At 37.9% G+C, this 18,978-nt stretch overlaps 4 protein-coding genes across 7 annotated transcripts in view; 3 read left to right on the forward strand and 1 right to left on the reverse strand.

The window, feature by feature from the left end:
* LOC108966614 overlaps window positions 1-5,278 on the forward strand; it is a 37,534-nt gene extending 32,256 nt beyond the window's left edge. Inside the window, exons 9-10 of the mRNA XM_018929608.1 lie at window positions 3,364-4,027; window positions 4,115-5,278. Coding sequence (XP_018785153.1) covers window positions 3,364-4,027; window positions 4,115-5,110 — 1,660 coding nt within the window. The 3' untranslated portion in view covers window positions 5,111-5,278. The remainder of the gene's footprint in view (window positions 1-3,363; window positions 4,028-4,114) is intronic.
* Window positions 5,279-5,735: 457 nt separating this feature from the next.
* LOC108966618 (RNA-binding protein 7) lies at window positions 5,736-6,832 on the reverse strand. The gene has a single exon (XM_018929613.1). The coding sequence runs from the start codon at window positions 6,741-6,743 to the stop codon at window positions 5,991-5,993; it is 753 nt and encodes a 250-aa protein (XP_018785158.1). The 5' UTR covers window positions 6,744-6,832; the 3' UTR covers window positions 5,736-5,990.
* A 64-nt stretch (window positions 6,833-6,896) lies between these two features.
* LOC108966620 lies at window positions 6,897-8,179 on the forward strand. 3 transcript variants are annotated; one of them, XM_018929615.1, is made up of 5 exons: window positions 6,897-6,987; window positions 7,221-7,270; window positions 7,354-7,478; window positions 7,531-7,637; window positions 7,692-8,179. In XM_018929615.1, the coding sequence occupies exons 1-5, from the start codon at window positions 6,977-6,979 to the stop codon at window positions 8,074-8,076; spliced, it is 678 nt and encodes a 225-aa protein (XP_018785160.1). In that variant the 5' UTR covers window positions 6,897-6,976; the 3' UTR covers window positions 8,077-8,179. The 3 variants fall into 3 exon arrangements, with proteins under 3 accessions (XP_018785160.1, XP_018785159.1, XP_018785161.1); XM_018929614.1 differs by lacking the exon at window positions 6,897-6,987 and having other exon boundaries at window positions 7,067-7,270; XM_018929616.1 differs by lacking the exon at window positions 6,897-6,987 and having other exon boundaries at window positions 7,067-7,270; window positions 7,695-8,179.
* Window positions 8,180-8,412: 233 nt separating this feature from the next.
* Window positions 8,413-15,093, forward strand: LOC108966626 (nipped-B protein). Of its 2 annotated transcripts, XM_018929629.1 has the most exons (4): window positions 8,413-8,477; window positions 8,529-9,830; window positions 9,954-13,046; window positions 13,126-15,093. In XM_018929629.1, the coding sequence occupies exons 2-4, from the start codon at window positions 8,778-8,780 to the stop codon at window positions 14,977-14,979; spliced, it is 6,000 nt and encodes a 1,999-aa protein (XP_018785174.1). In that variant the 5' UTR covers window positions 8,413-8,477; window positions 8,529-8,777; the 3' UTR covers window positions 14,980-15,093. The 2 variants fall into 2 exon arrangements, with proteins under 2 accessions (XP_018785174.1, XP_018785173.1); XM_018929628.1 differs by having other exon boundaries at window positions 8,529-13,046.
* Window positions 15,094-18,978: the final 3,885 nt, after the last annotated feature.

Here is an 18,978-nt window from a genome sequence, read left to right on the forward strand (position 1 = left end):
CTAAAAAATTAAAATGTTACTAAAAACGTAAAAATGGTAAAAAAAAATTTAAAACATCACAAAAGTAATTTTGCAAATTTCCAACAAACACTTAACTAAACGATCTGATCAAATTTGAGCCGGACTGACAAAAAAAAAACTACATTTGCAAAAGTAAGAAATTATACTGTATTTTAATGCAAAGAAAAAGTAAGTGGATTTATGCAAATGAAGGTCTCAAGTTATAATTAATTGCCTTCGAAAGGTAAAGAGTAGAGGACACACAATGTTTGACCGCCTACAAATATGCAATGAAATAAACTACGCACTTCGCGCTAAGAAAAAACGTGTAACGGCAAATACAGTCGGCACAATGATGTGCCAAATAGTAACGGACTGTGCTTCGTGCGTGCCTTCGCAGTAAAGTGTTATGTCATTAAAGTGAATGATTCAATTTCAAATTTAGCAAGCGAATGGCGAACACTACATAGTGGAGGACTAGCGTCTAATTTGACTCGCGCCAGGAGACTTCAGGACTTTTACTTTCTTCTCGATTGTTGGCCTTAAAATAAGTTAAGATTTTGTTAGTTTCTATCAATATACCAAACCATATGTACTTATAGCTCCTTAGTGGGAGAGACCAAGTATTGGAACCGAAGACGCCTACAACCCCAAACGGGGTGTGACACATTGATTGAATTTACCATTTAGGCATCGCTTACGCATTGTAAATAAGAACAGCAAACAGAAAACAAAAAAAAATTTAACAACACATTAAATTACTGGTAATCCTTTAGGCACCAGACAAAAAACACAACGGAGCGTAGCGCGGATTGTGGAAGGAGCTTTGCTACTATTACGCTCCAATAACTGTCACAGCAAGCAATTTAGCGCTAACGACTTTTATTAAACAGTTGTCAACAACTCAAACAAAATCACACACACATGCACACAAGTGTACATACTAATTGAGACAATTCATTTAGAGTGGCAAATTGCCGATGATACTGTCAGCATAAAAATGTGAAGGGGTTAACAGGGGAAGGGGCAAATTGAAATTGAGAAATTATATTTTTACTTTTGTCCTGCGTTTATTTCTGAACTGAAAAATGCTTGTTTGTATATTTATTAATTTTTCAAATGCAGCAAGTTCAGTGAACTCAACGCCAATGGAAGACTACGGTTACTTGCACATATGTACATACACATACATTCATGTTAATGTTAATAAAAATAAAATTAAACAATAAAATTAAAAAAGTGGTCAGGGCGGGACGCTCACGTTTAAAAACATACCACAAGTGCGCTTGAATGCTTCGGAGTGCCCAGATGTGCGTGCCACAATGGACTGGCATTAATTATATACATCTGTACATATATACTATATATAATATATTGATTATGCATTTATAACAAAAATAAGATCTATTTTAAATATTCATGTGTATGTGAGTACCATAAATTCTACATTTTTACTTACTGTTTTCGAAATGAGTTCGAAAAATCATACAAGTGATTTCGACCAAATAACGGTTTTGATGTAAAAAACAGTTGATAAAAATAAACGAAATTTCGAAACTTCGATTGATAGAAATATAATATACATATATGTATATTATATGTATACTATATGAGTACGAAAAATCTAACATTTTTAAGTAGTCTTTTCAAAATGAGTTCAAAAAATCATAATAAGAATATTTGAAATTTCGAAACTTCGATTTTATTAATATATATACTATATGACTGCGAAAAAAAACACATTTTTATTTAAAATATTTTCGAAATGAGTTCGAAAGATCTTACAAAGTGATTTCAGCCTGTGTTATATGGACAAAATAATGTTTTTTGATAAAAAATAAGAACAGTTAACAAATATATTTGCAATTTCCAATTTTCGGTTTGATTAAAATACATACATACATATGTACATATATAAACTAGCGTGAAAAATCAACACTTTTATTGAAAATAGTTTCCGGAAATAGTTAGAAAGTGATTTCAGCTTTCGTTAGATCGGTTTTTGATAATATTCGAAACCTCGAAATTTCGATTTGATTATGTGATATTTTCGAAATTAGCTCGAAAAATCTTACAAAGTGATTTCAGCCTATGTTATATCGTCAAAATAATTTGCAATTTCGAATTTTCGGTTTGATTAAAAACATACATATGTACATATATAAACTAGTGTGAAAAATCAACATTTTTATTGAAAATAGTTTTCGAAATCAGTTAGAAAGTGATTTCAGCTTTCGTTAGATCAGTTTTTGATAATATTCGAAACTTCGAAATTTCGATTTCATTATGTGATATTTTCGAAATGAGTTCTTACAAAGTGATTTTAGCCTTTGTTATATCGACAAAATAACGGTTTTGATAAAAAAAAACAGTTAACAATATTTGCAATTTCGAATTTTCGGTTTGATTAATAACATACATATGTACATATATAAACTAGTGCGAAAAATCAACATTTTTATTGAAGATAGTTTCGAAATTAGTTAGAAAGTGATTTCAGCTTTCGTTATATCGGTTTTTGATAATATTCGAAATTTCGATTTGATTATGTGATACTTTCGAAATGAGTTCGAAAAATCTTACAAAGTGATTTTAGCCTATGTTATATCGGCAAAATAACGGTTTTTGATATAAAAAAAACAGTTAAAAATATTTGCAATGTCAAATTTCCGTTTTGATTGAAATATATAACCATATACATAAATGTGGTTTATGCTTTCGTTATATCGATTTTTGATAATATTTGAAACTTCGAAATTTCGATTTGGAAATGAGTTCGAAAAATCGTACCAGGTTATTTCAGTCTTCGGTATATCGGCCAATTAACAGTTTTTAATAACAAAAAAATTCGGCTGCAATATTTGAAATTTCGAAATTTCGATTTGGTCAAAATGTATGTAAAATATTTTCGAAATGAGTTAGAAAGTAATTTTAGCTTTCGTGATATCTACCAAATAACGGTTTTTGATAAAACAAAAAAAGTTGTTTACAATATTTGAAACTTCGAAATTTCGAACAGCTACGAGTTTAAATTTTCGGATGTTTGGCAATTACAAATTGTTAAATTATATTTTTCGTAAATTCATTTTCGAACAATATCAACAATTTGGATATAAAAACATTTTTGGCAATTGTAAATTAAAAACCAACACTTACCTCTCTGACAACGCCCGTTGTGATTTGCTTTCCTGGCAACAACAGTCATTGAATAAGTTTTTTTGAGAACAACATAAAATTTTTTATAAGATTTTTGAATAAACTGAATATATAGAGTCCGAGTTAAGCTAAATACGCATTCGAACTCGGCTTTGTTTAAGACACTGCAAATAGAACACATTAATAACAGTAATTCTTTCTTTACAGCAACAGACCTGGGCCATTGGATGGAGAGGCAGCTGTGATTGCGGCGACTGCCATAGCGGACATGCAAAAACAACAAAATAGCGGATCGAAACAAGCCACACCAGTTTCGAATAAATCTGTAGCATATTCACTGAAGTCAACTGCCTCGGCGCAATCAGCTGATACACCTAGCAACATAAACGGTACATACGAAGCGCAACGAAACGAAGACAACGACACACAAAATCCCCACACGGATAAGGAGGATACAACTGATAACGGTTCAACCAAACAAATGGGTGCATTGCAAGACGCCTGCAGTGATAATGAATCGAGCAGTCCGACACCAATGAAGTGGCGAAGCGAACACGATGTACTGCAGTTGGAGGATGTGCCGGATATAAGCAATGCCAGTGCGGCGACCGCAAGCAATACACCGTTAAAAAAGAATGGAAGCTTGGCGAGTTTACACAGCAAAAGCGAGAGCATTAAAACACAGCTCGGCGATACACCAACAGTGCTGTCGCGTACACAATCGGCGAAGTCCTTGTTAATAGAAGAAGACATTGAAGATAACAGTAGTTTTGTGGTGATGGATGAGCTGCACAGCGAACGACAAGGCAGCGGCCTACGCGAGCAGGCGCGTAAAGCAAGTGCCAGCAGTAAAGAAGAAAATGCGCCGCATGCGTATACAGATGAGACGGACAATACGTATAACAAAAATGTGCATGCACCATCACAACCACAAACGCCGGTACGCTCGCGGCCACAGTCGCGCTCGCGTTCACCCACCATCGCTGAGATTAAAATGCTATCGCGGCGCAATTCGATGATCAAGTCTATGGAATCACTGTACGAACGCCCACCATCGAAGCAGGAGCTCGTATACGACCAAACCAGCACCGAGTCAGGCTCTGCCACAAGCTCACAGCTCAATACAAGCATACCAATTAAACCGCAACACACACCGCTAAAGCAAAAGGCGAAAACTTCACACTTTCTGAAAAATCACCGACGAATTTCACCTGTAAAGCAGGCAATTAAAATGCCACAAGCCGAACTCTATCCACCAACATTGCAACGTTTCGACAAGCCACGAGACGCTTTACTTAAAACCTTCGACCAACTGGACTCCAGTAATTGGGAGATCATTATGTTGGGCCTYAAATCAATGGTGCGCCTAATGAGGTATCATCCGGAGCAATTGGAAAATCAAATGCATATGGTTTGCATACAACTAACGCGTTCGGTGCGCAATTTGCGTTCGCAAGTATCACGTGCCGCATGTCAGGCCACCACCGAACTATTCACACTCAAATCGAAATGTCTGGAGCAGGAGTGTGATGATTTGGTTTGCGCTCTACTACATCGTACGGCTGATACAAATCGTTTTCTGCGCGCCGATGCCACACGTGCCCTAGAATCGATGTGTGATAATTTAACGCCACCAAAAATATTAAATATACTCACCACAAAGGGTGCGCTGCATCAGAATGCATTGGTGCGTACAACGACGGCCAAACTGTTGCATCGGCTGGTTGAGCGTCTGGGCAGCGATAAGGTCTATACTATGACAAGGGAAAATCGTGACAAATTCTTTGTAACGGGCGCCAATTTACTGCTTGAGGGTAGTCTTGAGACGCGCAGCTATGCTAAATCAATATTTCGACTGCTCTCCGATCACCCGAACTACAATCGTTTACTTACTGATGTCATACCGGCGCGTACATATCGCAATGTGGAGAAAACGCTGAAAAGTATACGTTGAAAACTTGTTTCCGACTACAAATAAATTATAAAATTAGTTACTTAGTCAAAGCAATAATATTTGTACATAAAAGTATATTTAATGTGATTCACACGAATGTTTTTAAATACGAATTGCTCTGTCACATTAGGGTAGTTATATTTTAATAAAATTATAATTACACATTTATTATAAATATTTTTTTTATACCCTGAGTAGGGTATATTAAGTTTACCACGAAGTTTGCAACACTCAGAAGGAAACACTAGTTAATTTAGTCATGTCCGTCTGTCTATGTACATATATGCGAAGGCTGCAAACGAAATTAAAATTTTTTCTTGATTGTTTAGGTTAAATATAGTATGTATATAAATCGGGTATGTAAGTAAACACTAGGAGCGTCATATTTTGTTAAAATACATTTAATATCATGCAACGGATGTAAATTATAAATTCATTCTTAAACGAATAAAGCAATATTAGAATGTTATACACAATACTATTTCAAATAAATTAATCCGTTGATTCAATACAATATTTGAGAGGTTAGAGACAATAAAACATAATCTAATATTTATTAAAGAATTGAAGGGCTATGTCAATTAATTTATAAAATTTTGTACTAATTTATTATTATTATTTTTTTTTTTTTTTATTATTATTATTATTACCAAAATTTGATTTTTTATATTTACAGATTGCATTTTTTATACGGACTTGCAATTTACTTATTGACTACCTTAAAATACAGAATTACGTTTACGCTAATATTTAGCCGGGTCACTATAAAAATTTACTTATTTAAAATCTTATCTTTTTCCATTGCAAATTTTCATGTTGAATAGTATTATTTTGCTTAGAGTATATTGATGCAAAACGCCTTCAAATCCTGTTCCAACTGTTACCTACGTTTCCGGTTACTTTCACCTCGTTCACGACGTTCATCACGTCTGTAAGGATGCGAGCGAGAATGTTTATTAGAATGGTTAGTGACCCAATCTCTGTCAACATCTCTATCTCTATCACGCTCTCGTTCTCTATTTCCTCTTTCCCGACTCCTACTATGTGTACTGGGCGAATCGGGCGAATTCATACGAAACGGATTAGATGATTGCGGTGAGGTTGAAAGATCATTCATAGCTGGATCATAGAAACTTGGATAACTTGTACTGCGTAGCATGCTATTATCACCCGGCCGATGCATGTAGCGCTCACAATCATTGGGAAACGAACGACGCTTATTTGACGCATTTGTGTCACCTTGTGCTTTAATTGTTAACATTTTGCGGAAAAGCATCAGGCCAGCAAATAATTGCACAGCATAAATTGGCGTGCAACGATGTGAGTAAACAACAAAACCAAAGCCGCGCGTACGACCGCCATTGTCTTTTGGTAGACGTACAGACTCCAGAGGACCAGCTTGTAGAAAAACTTCATAGAGTAAATCTTCCGAAACGCGATCATCTAAATTTCCAACAAACAGCGTACGTAACTTTTCATCATCTTCACCGTCTGTGTCTGCGGCCGTATCATCATAAGCTGACGAACCTAAGTGCGGCGGACGTTGATTCAGCGAATAGCTTGGGGGTGCCGACATTGCGTAAAGCATTTGATTCGCAATTTGGATTGCTGCTATTTGCTGAGCCTGCCACATTCTGTACACGTTTCTAAATTTATTAAGCAATATATCAGAAAATTATAATTTAAGCATCGAATAGTAGAGTTGTTTTGTCAAATGTCAAGTTAATGTTATGAATTCAGCAGAACTGTCGACAACAGTGTATTTATCGATTGTTATTGAAAGTTCGATTGGAGCTTTAAATATTTGCTAGAGAGAGGATACAACCCTGAAAATATATTTGCAATTAATACACACAATGGATAATTATGGTTGAATCGTTCGTAATAAAGAAATAATTTTTAATCATTATTTATATTTTTATGTTATTATTTTAGCAATTTTTAAATAAATTTAGTACTGCTTAGGTTTTAACGCCGTGTATAGCCTGCAACTGTTGTATATCTGCTGTATTTTATTTGTTGTTATATGTATACGTTTAGTTTTTAAGTATAATTAATTAAAAACAGTTAGTTTTGTAAGAAAATTTTTTTCGCACATGTTTTTGTCTAGAATGGAGCTAAGAAGTGCTAAACAAAAGGATTATAAATCAATATTAATAAGTAAGTTTATTTAAAAAACTATATATGAGCATTTAAGAAATAACAGAACTTACCGTTTGTTTTTTATTGTCTTTCTACATAAGACTTAGGACTATATGAGGATGGAATGAAACTGGAAGAGATGCAGCAAGTAATGCAAGTACTGGAGGAATCTGTATTAGAATGTGAAACAGTTTTCTTTGAAAATGATCTGGAGCGTGCTCTAAAAGTATAATATATGTTTTTCCAAGCTCAAATGATTTCTAATTTTATTTACTCAGGAAAGTGAACTGGACTTTGACCAAATGTACTGTGATAAACACTCATCCACATTAATCAAACCCGATCATAACAGGAATTGTAATGCTATAAGACTATTATCACAGTGGTATGAAATATTTCTTTAAGTTCTTTAAGCCAGCGAAAAATAATTATCTTTTAGTAGCCCCAACACCCCGGTGACATGTATTCCGAACTCTGACGCTTTACCTTTTGACAGTCCCGAAATAGCGTCCGAAAAAATTGCTGTAAAAGCCATAGTGCATCATGACCTAAATTATAGTCCTCCGCAAGTGGAACTCGAGTTTGGAAAGCCATTACAACTCAACTTCAAGTTTCCGTCCAAAAAATATAACCAAGATAATAACAGTTTGAAAAAGAAAATGGAGGAGAAAAACGAAAATTCAGATGTCCATATCATTAAGCGCACGCGGCTACTAACTTCGCCCCTTGAAATAGATAGAAATAGTGTGGAAACTCATTATCAGTGTGATTCGGACGAACTTGGTCCAATCAGTGATGATAGTCATTCAGACCCATCCTTTTGAGTGCTTGTGTCATAAGACTCTGTAAATTGCTTTGTTTGGTCGAAAAGTTAAATATTTGTTAATATAATTTGTACTGAAAATAAATTCGTTAATTATTTTGTTATTGGAGATTTTTTATTTAGAGGGCATAGCGCAAACTAAATAATAGAATGATCAACTTAGAAAACTCCCAAATTTGCGAGTAAATTATATTGTCTCAAGGAAATAAATAATAATTTGTTCATTAATATTGATGAATTAAACATTTGCTGTATATGAGTCACCCTTCTTTATCACTTAATGGTACTTTGTATTGCAGTTGGCAGCTTACAGCGATGCCATTCTTGCCGTTGGCAACGCGGTTGTAAATGTCATTTCATTTCCAGTTTTCTTGTGTCAGCTATTTTGTGTCAGCAAAAGAGGTAAAAATCCAATATTTTGTGTGAATTATCTAAATGGTGACTTTTTTTTAGGATTCAGTGATCACATCCTCAAGTTATGTTTAATTATAAAATAGCGCCAAACTATAGCGCAAATCAGCTGCCCTACGAGACAACTTAATATTTGGCGCTGCACAACGCTGCGCATCTAACGAATGTACACAATTGTGGGGTATCTAAGTCTACTGGAAGAAAGCTGCGACTGATTTTTGAGATAAATAAAGATATTCTCGTGAAATTGTGTTCTGTGCTAAGGGCTTTTTGCAAGTTTTAGAAAATAATATGACTGACCCCGATATTCCCAGTGTTCCAGTAACAACTTTGGCTTGTTTGACAAGTTTGTCAGATTTACTTAGTGAACTTCCAGTACCAGACACATTGGCAAGTGTCACTTCTTTAAATAAATCCTTGTTATTTCACACATTGGTTGCTAAAGAATCCAACAATTTGTTATCAGTGCGTGATGATAATTTAGTAAAACAGCTGGTGCATGCTATTGAACAGACGAACTCTGAAATAATAGAACTAAAATCACAGTATGCAATCGAACAATTTGGTACTAATATAAATACGTATCCAGAACTACTGCAGGGTATTTACAGCTACAACCCTACCGTGTTTAATGCTAATAATGGCAAATTGAATCAGAAAAATAAACAACAAACTCATCAGCAACAACAAGAACAGTGGTACAATGTTGTTCACGGGCAAAGAAGTGGCGTTTCAACGCAACAGTCTGATGACCTGCAACGGATTGAACAACAAACGACCCTGGATTCAAATAATCCTGCTATATCAAAGAATTTGAATAGTGGCAGTTTTCCAACAATGGAAATGACTTCCATTCAAAACAATAATTGCGATGTGCATACTCCGAGAAAACGGAAAAATCAAAATCTAACAGAACAAAAGCCCACCCTTCCGGGAGAAGAACAAAAAGCTGCTTTTGAAAGTACAGTATCTTTCCAAAACACGGGTTCCTTGCCAGCAACGATTAATCCACAAATTACTAATAATATTACAACTGTAAATGAACAAAATTTAACCCCAACTATACCAGTAGCCGGGACAGAAAATTATCAAACTGCAAATTTTACTCAAATGCCAGATAGTAAATGCACAATTACAACAGGTGTGTTAAATGCACAGCCGCCGGTAAATAATGGATATACCCAACACAATTTCAACGCACAAGCCTTAGCAACTCCATTTTCAAGCGACTTGAACACTAACCAAGGGTCTACGCTGAAGACCATAAAGAGTGAAACCGGATGTGAGGCCGCGAAGACCAATGCAGATTCTGTTAGTAAATCGTCTGAGGTAGCTAACGTTAGGGTATGTATAAATAGACTTAAGGAAAAAGACGCATCTCTCATGCAAGAAAGCATAAAAAAATTTGTAAAGAAATCACCAGAGTCTGCAAGAAAATTCGGTTTGATAATTCCACCTGAATTGCAGACTCCAAAGCAAGAAGTAGAAGTAGAAAAGATGGAAACCACAACAACAACGGCGACTACATCTGTGCCACCCACTGTACCACCACCAACTGTGTTACCTGCTCGAAATGCGAAACAATTAACCAAAGCAGCAGAGAACGATGACGCATTTAACTTGATGAAGACAAATGAAAAACCACTCGCTGTCAAACGGAAACTTCCTCCTTCAGTTGACGAAGTGCCGCCTGAACAGATACACTCACAACCGAAACTACGTTGCGTCGAACGCATTGTCTCAACACCGTCTTCGAAGTGTTCCAAAGACGAAATTTTACGATCACAAACGTATCAGCAATTTATGCGCAATTTGGAGCAAATCATTGAGACGCTGGACGACACAGAAGTTCCAAATTTCGATACCGACGATGTGGACGAGAACATTGAATGTATTTCGTCCAGAATGCTTAACATAATGAGCAACGACATCGCCAAATTAAAAGCCAAGTACGTTTTGGATGTTATACCGAAAAATAAATTGGCTCTGTTGGTCAATTACGCTATGCGAAATGTGTATTTGGCGAAGAATTATTCTGCTGGCCCAGACGATGAAGACGACATTGTGGATGACGAAATAATGGAAAAGATTTTAAACGGAATCGAAGCTTGTCTACTGATTTGCAATATTTATTGCACTTCAAAGGATATTAAGTTCTTGCAAGAAGATCACATTTCGCTTATTATCAAATTCATGCATTTCCAATTTCGCGAGACGATCTTTCCATCATATGATCCTGTCTACACAGTTAAAAGTATGAAAAAGACAGATAACCGTAAGAAATCGAAAATCTATCAAAATTACAATCGCAGTCTGCAATTGCTATACTCAAAGGCCACAGAGCTAATGAAAGTGTTCGTGACGCTTTTCGACAAATATATTTTCGTCGATACCATCATACTACCACTATCGACCCTGTCTATCGAACCATTTTTTGTGGACAATATCGAAACTTTGCAATTTGTATGTTTGGAATTGGTCACGACGCTCTTTCGCAAAGAGGAATATGTAAAAATACGCAGCAGTATACTTGGTGATATACTGACCTCCATCGATCGTTTGCCGTCTTCGAAGAAAAATCTACGCCCCTTCAAACTAATCAACAATAGTGGGAACATCCAAATGGTGACCGCATTAGTGCTACAGCTCATTCAGTGCGTTACGATTTTACCCGATGTCATGAATAGCAATTCGCAGAATAAACGCAAGTCTTTGCCGCAATACGGCGATATGGCAAATCAAGCGGCCGGCTTTTCCACACAAACCGACAGACAAAATATCGATGTGATTGTGTTGAAAAAATACGAAATCGCCATAAGTATAGGTGGAAATTTCCTAACGACATTTTTAAATAAGTGCAAATCTCGGTCCAATGAAACCGATTTCCGTCCAATTTTCGAGAATTTCATCTACGATCTCCTCGCCACTGTAAACAAACCGGAATGGCCATCATCCGAATTATTGCTTTCACTCTTAGGCACAATGCTTGTCCGTTATGTTTCCGACAAATCTATAGAACAGAGTATACGTTTGGTTTCATTGGATTACTTGGGTATTGTGGCAGCACGTTTACGCAAAGATGCCGTTGACTCACGCTACAAAGTGAATGTCATAGACTCAATGATACGGTATATTAAAGTGGAACAGGAGAAGGAAGGTGACTTGCCATCCAGCATTAATAAGGTCGAATTAAAGGAGGATGAGCGTGTGGAATTTCTGCAGAAAATACTGCTGGACTTTTTAGCCGCTAATGCACACGTGGACAATCCCATTTGGGATTATGCCCGTCACTTTTATTTGACACAGTGGTATCGTGATATAATTTATCAGCGCCGCAACATCAACGAGAGCGCCAAGCGGGATACAACGCGAAAGAAGAGTACGCGTAAAAGACGCACAGAAGCCGATCTCTCCGGCAGTGATAGCAACGACGACAGCGGCGATGATATAAACTTCGAGAATGTCGATAGTCGTGTTGGTGGCGATTGCACTATGGCTGATCAAGAATTGAATATGGAACGTTTCAATATGCTTGATAAACGCAAGCAATGCTTGTTGAACAATATAAATCCATACTCAACGCTAGGCGATTCCAATCATGCACAACACATAAAAACATATATCGATTACAACAATGCACATTTAATAGCGCAATATTTGGCCAGCAAAAGACCATTTAGCAAATCGTTCGATGGCTATCTCAAGAAAATTATATTGGTTGTAAATGAGCCGTCGATCGCAATTCGAACGCGTGCGATGAAATGCCTAGCGAATATAGTCGAAGTCGATCCGATGGTACTGCGGCGCAAAGACATGCAAATGGGCGTGAACCAAAAGTTCTTGGATGCCGCTATATCGGTGCGTGAGGCGGCCGTCGATTTGGTTGGTAAATTCGTACTGAGCAACGAAGAGCTAATTGATCAGTATTATGATATGCTGTCGACTAGAATTCTAGATACGGGCGTATCGGTGCGCAAGCGTGTCATAAAAATACTACGCGACATCTGCATAGAGTATCCGACGTTTCAGAAAATTCCAGAAATATGCGTGAAAATGATACGACGCGTCAACGACGAGGAGGGCATACAAAAGCTGGTGACGGAGGTCTTTATGAAAATGTGGTTTACGCCGTTACATAAAAACGACAAAGACGGCATACATTTGAAGATCAATCAGATCATCGATGTGGTGAATATCGCACACGACACGGGCACGGCTTGGTTGGAGGGACTCTTAAATAGCATTTTCCAGCCCAAGGAGAGCGCAACCAAAGGCGATGACAGCATGAAAGATACGCTGCAGAAGAAAACCGAGCCACCGGCTGATATCTTGCTGTCGTGTCAGCAGCTGGCCGACGGTTTGGTGGGGCGTCTAATCGAACTGGAGGACACGGACAACACACGAATGCTGGGCTGCATCACCACACTGCATTTATTGGCGAAGGTGCGTCCGCAGCTGCTGGTACAGCACGCAATTACTATCGAGCCTTATCTGAATATCAAGTGTCACCCGACAACAGCACCGAAATTCATTTGCGCCGTCGCTGACATACTGGAAAAGGTACATAAAACACATTTGTGCGCCTCCTGGCTTAGTTTGACTGCTTAACAATTTGTTTTTTTTTGTGCTTTCCTTGCAGGTCGTACCGCTGGTTAATAACGCGAGTGAGTCGTTTTTAGCTTCGCTCGAAGAGCATTTGATGCTGTTGGTTGTGTCGCTGAATCAGGCGGTCGTAAAGAGCTGTGTGTCCTGCTTGGGTGCGATCGTCAACAAAATAACAAATAACTATGCTTTGATAAGAGATTGCTTTCAGAAGTTTTATCGCATTTTAGATCAAACCCGTAGTCAAATATTGCAAAATCGACAAATTAATAACTTAAGCGCAGCTATACGTCGCAGTCTCTTCACCATCGGCATACTGATGCGTTATTTCGATTTCAAATCGAAAGAGGTTGTGGGCGCCACAAACGGCCTATCGCCGACCATATGCAATGATGTGTTCGAGTGTCTGATGTTCTTTGCGCAATATCAAAATCCGGACATACGCAAAGAGGCGCTCATCGCGTTGGGCTCATTCTGTGTGATGAACGATTACTATCTGACCAACACGAAGTTGAAGCGTTATTACTGCGATATGCTGCTTTCGGAGACGAGCGATGCTTGCTTCAAAATCATTTGTTTACGTAACATTTGGATATATCTGACTGAGTCGGAGATGAATATGTTCAACAAGGAGAAGGATTGGGATAAGCAATCGAAAACGGAGGATCTGAAGGAAATGAACGATGTGTCGTCGGGCATGTCGAGTCGTATCATACAATTGTATCTGCAAGAAATATTCGAATGTTTCCTAAATCTCGACGACAATGTGCGTTTATGGGCCGTCAAAGTTATACAGATTGTGCTGCGACAGGGCCTTGTACATCCTGTGAAGACTGTGCCATACCTTATATGCTTGAGCACGGATTCGCGTGTCGAGTCTGCGCACAGAGCCGATGCCTTGCTCAAAGACATCGATAAGATGTACAATGGGTTTGTGAATATGAAAGCACAGTTAGGCTTGCAGTTTAGCTTCCGTTTACAGGGTATTTTGCAGCAGAACAACAAGGGTAAAGGCGCTAGCAAAGTCATACGTGGCTATGTTAAAAGGCAGATGGACACAATGCCCACGGCGCTAAATGACTTCTTGTACACGCTTTTGCGTCCGATAAAAACGCAAAGGCGTGCCCTGGTTCAAACGATTGTCAAGCAGTTTGACGATCAGAAAACTTCGCTACAGCAAATGCTGTATATAGCGGATAATTTGGCTTACTTTCCCTATGTGGTGCAAGATGAGCCGCTTTATTTAATACATCAAGTCGATTTACTCATATCCATTGTTGGTACTAATTTGCTCACAACATTTAAGGAAAATCTTAAACCTAGCGTTAATGTAGGCGATGTTTTAGAAGATGACGACGATGAGGATGATCCCGATATATTGTTCAAGCGTTTGCCGGAGAATGCGTTCGAAATGCAAAAGTGCATAATGTCGGCGCAGGCGTGTATGCTGCTGTTAATATTAAAGGATCATCTAAAAAATATGTACAGTTTAACAGATGGTAAAATATCGCGGTACTCACCATCTGAACCGAAGTTATACGAGAAGGCGGTAGTTCGTAAAACTGTAACAGATTTTAATCCTAAAACAACAATAGATATTATTAAGAAACAACAGGAGTCGAAGTTAGCTTCCAATGTTGCAATTGGGCAAACCAGTTTGAATAATGATGAGCGTATGGATTTGGTTATAAAATATTTAGATTTTAAAAAGTTAATGCTTAAACTGGATCCCGACGATGAGGATTCCGATGACGAGGGTCGCAATAAATCGAAATTAAACTCAACAGCTAACACATCACTGCTGAACTCGAGTTCGGCGAGCGCAAATAAGTCCACAGATGACAGCTGTTTAGATGGGGATAAATCAATGAAGCAGGAGAATTTGACTTAATTAAGTTTTGTGACTATTGTAAGATGATGATGAGTAATATAATGAAAAKATATATATATATAATCATGTACAAACATACTTTCATAAATAAACACAAAAAAATTCACACAAATTTACGCGTTCAGCTAACGGTTATCAACAATCAAATTACTTGCCTACCTAACGGGGATTTATATGTAAGTAAAATCGAAGGAGAAGCAGTGTGCTTTCTTTGATACATTTTTTATTCATGTATAACTTTTATTATAGAAATAACAAGCAAACGTTATAAGCTGTGTTCACATCTTTCGCAAATATTTATTTTTTTTCATCAATCAAATGTGATATACCCGATTTTACAATATCAAGATACATATAGCGCAACGTGTAACAGAAATCGGTTTAATGCTCTTTGAAATGCTGTTCAAGTTTGAAATCCCAAATCGCGAATTCAAGAAACTTTAGCAACATTAAGCACAGGTAAGGTTAACTCTGCTACGTTATTAACAATTCTTGGTTGATGAAGATTAACAGCGAATGACTACTTAGCGTTCCAGGCAGTGTTAGATTGCTGAAATTACAACCCTTGGCGGGACAAAATTCATAAAATGAGAAGTCTGAAAAGTCACTATGTACATAATTGACTAGTAGGTCCATGCAGTAGTCTTTGAAATTGGTAAAAAAGAAAAGAAACTCATATTTTGTTGAAAACCATTTGAAAATATCGATAAAACAAAGATAAAACTTGTAACCCCTCACAGATTAAAAATATTCTTTATGAAAACATTGATCGGTTTGTTGTAGTTGTAGCGGCAGTGTTGACAGTCTTAAGCTGGAAAAAAATCCAGGTCCATTCTGGTTATGTAGACCCGACTGTCGTGGGAATGGAACTTTGATCGGTCCGTTTGTATGACAGCTACACATATCCTCTAGTCGTCCGGTCTAAACAGCTTCTTGGAAGTTTAATCCTCGGATAATAACTAATGCCAAAGTTTGTGAAGATATCTCGGCAAATGAAAAAATTTTCCATAAATGACAAAATTTTCCATAAATAAAAAAATTTTCCATAAATGAAAAAATTTTCCCAAGCCCTTGATTCCGATCGTACAGTTTATGTGGTATCTGTTTGCTATAGTGGTCGAATATCGGCCGTTCCGACCAATGAGCAGCTACTTCAGAAAAGTATGGGTGCAAAATTTCAGATCGATATCTCAAAAACCGCCGAACTAGTTTATAAATACATATGGTATACAGACAGACAGACAGACGGATAAGGCGGAATAGACTCAGCGGATCATTTATTTCTATATTCTAATTAGTCGTTGACGTTTCCTTCTAGTTGAAAGTGCAAAAAAAGTTCTCAATAATAAGAAATAAAAGAAATCAGTGGTGCAGACTTACTCGTCATAAAGGTCTTTTGGCGAAGCTAGATATCTAATACTTGTATATCTGTATATTTAACTTATTTAGTCTCTTGAACTGCGAAGCTCTCATATACCTAAGATGGACAGAAGCAGCATGCCTCATTCCCTGCACTTTTTTCAAATATCTTCGTTATCAATGCCTATCCGCCGCGCAGTTACAGCCAGTAAGTTGTTACCTATCATTAAGTCAAATACTGACCTGCAGTCCATTCCAGACCGTGTGAGTAGCAAGCATGCGTGTTTTGCTACAGGTAATCGTGGCGATCCTGCATGTCTTTGAGTTATTCCATTTCGCCTGATCCGTCTATCAGCCCCTTCGGAAATGTCATTATATGCATATCGTTTTTAGTGACTTACTTACGTATTATTTCGTTTCCCGAAATTTCTTTTTGGGCTGAAACCCATCTTCTGCTTCCCTTCTTCTAAGGACATTCTCTGACGAAATACGATGTGAAATTATTGTCCTAATCGCCGCTTGACCATCGAATATCCATCGTTTACTCCATTTCTTTCCATTGTTTCTTATCTCAGCTGCTTTCTTAGCCGCAAAGACTTTCGCCTGGAAGATACTGCAATATTCTGGGATGCAGTATTTCAGACCCGATCATTATTTTCCGGCGTCCACTCCATTAACCATGTCTGTGTCGAACCTGCTATGTTCCCCCGGCCAGTCGCTTGCTCCCGTGCCATATGCCCTCATTTAGTATAACTTGACACCGTCCCTCCCAAACAAAGCGTGAGTGTATATGGTCTATTTCATACACCAACCCCAAGCTTATCGAGTTACACCTGAAGGTCCTCGTGGAGAATTAATCTAAAACCGCCTATATTGAATATTATTGTAGAGGTTTTCCGCTGCAATGTCGATTGACGGAGAACAGCCGCGTTGTTGTTGTAGTGGCAGAAACCATACCTGTAATAGTTTCGAATCATGGTAACGAGTTGGCAGTCTTTGGCCTGACAAAAATCCGAGTCCGCTCCGGTTACTTACACCGGTCGTGGTAACAGCGAGTCGATGTAATCGCTCCAAGCGTTTTCTCAATTCAAGCACCGTAAAGCAATATAGGCTTGATTACCGCTGTGTAACATTAATGCTTTATTCGTTTCCAAGACAGTCGGGTTTAGGTAACCGCAACGGACCCAGACTTTTATCCGGCCAATGACTCTAGATTCGGCACTATTTCTCGAAATTACTTGAGGAATGTTTTCTGCCGCCTAAACGTGAAGCCATGTGGTTCTATGTAGACCCTAGGGACCTTCGGCCGTTTTCCCTCTCTCCATCACATTGAGTTTCCACATGATTTTGATATCAAAAATTACTCCTAGGAAATTACTCCCAGGAAATTACTCCCAAGTATTTACTTATCATTCTTCTTAATTCTTTTTAATTGCTAAATCCCGTTAAGCCTTGTTTTTATGTCGGTTTTTTGTACCTCCTTTTTAGGTGTACCATATCCGTCTATTCGACATTTACCGTTAGCTAAGTCGATCACGTCTCAAGTCATCAATATTTAGATTTTGTGCTTCTTCTACATTTTTATGAGACTAAAAGTCACGTGAGAAGCTTTACAAGATTCCTTTATGTTAACTTTTATTTGTGGGTATCTGTAACTAAGCTCTTTGAGTGACTAACAACCGTTATGTTGTACATTTTTTTAACGCAATCGGTACTGTTGGACATACGGACATCCCTAATTCAATTATACGACGAGAAGCTCGACCAAAGGGTGGAGAGCCTCACTTATTCATTTTCGTAAATATACTTGTATGTTTGAATGTATGTGTATAAGTATATCACTTTGCAGTTAGGGATTACAGTTATAATAAAAATACAGCGCAATCTGAAAAATACCTTTAACGAGCGACAAAAATAGTATCGTAGCGCAACAATCAGAGATCTGTTATATCAATCGAATAACACCTATGACACCGCATTCCAGCGCAGCCTCACACAAAATAACACCGAGCAACTTGCAGCCAGCAGTACACTGTGTGTGTTTGTGGTATGTATGTATATATATAGTATATAAGCTGGCGGGTGCTGTAGGTGTTGAAGGCCAACGGCATCGTGTTCATTGATGTGGAATGAAAAATAGCAGAGAATCAAATGAAAATATCGGCGACAAAACTGCTTTGCCGCAACGACTGCTTGGCTGCAGCAGCTTTGCGGCGTCGTCGTCGTATCTGCGGGCGACTAAAGCGCAGCCAACGCCGGGTACAAACGACAGCAGGTGGAAGTCAACGCAAATATGGGTGTTGGTTTAGCGAACGGAAGTGCTGGCGCACATATAAAATTAAATCAAATGAGTATTTAAAAGGTTTAAATCGTGTTTTCCACGTGGACGTGAAAATTGCCGCAAGCCGGGTCGAGCAATGATTAATAGTACAAACAAGCGGCACAAGAGTGAAACGAGCAGCGGAGGAGGCGTGCGCACTGTGAGGCGATTTCGGTGCTGAAATTTACGTACGTTTTTGGAGTTGAACAGTCACATTTGAGGGTGTTGGCGGGGAGCTCGTGTTATGTCTTTACGCCGTATTTGGCAGCATTAAAATTTGTTGTATGTTTGTATGTACTTATATTTGTAAGCGCATATTT

This window comes from Bactrocera latifrons, unplaced genomic scaffold (assembly GCF_001853355.1).
Source record: "Bactrocera latifrons isolate USDA-ARS-PBARC rearing strain unplaced genomic scaffold, ASM185335v1 scaffold_167, whole genome shotgun sequence".
Lineage (NCBI taxonomy): Eukaryota > Metazoa > Arthropoda > Insecta > Diptera > Tephritidae > Bactrocera > Bactrocera latifrons.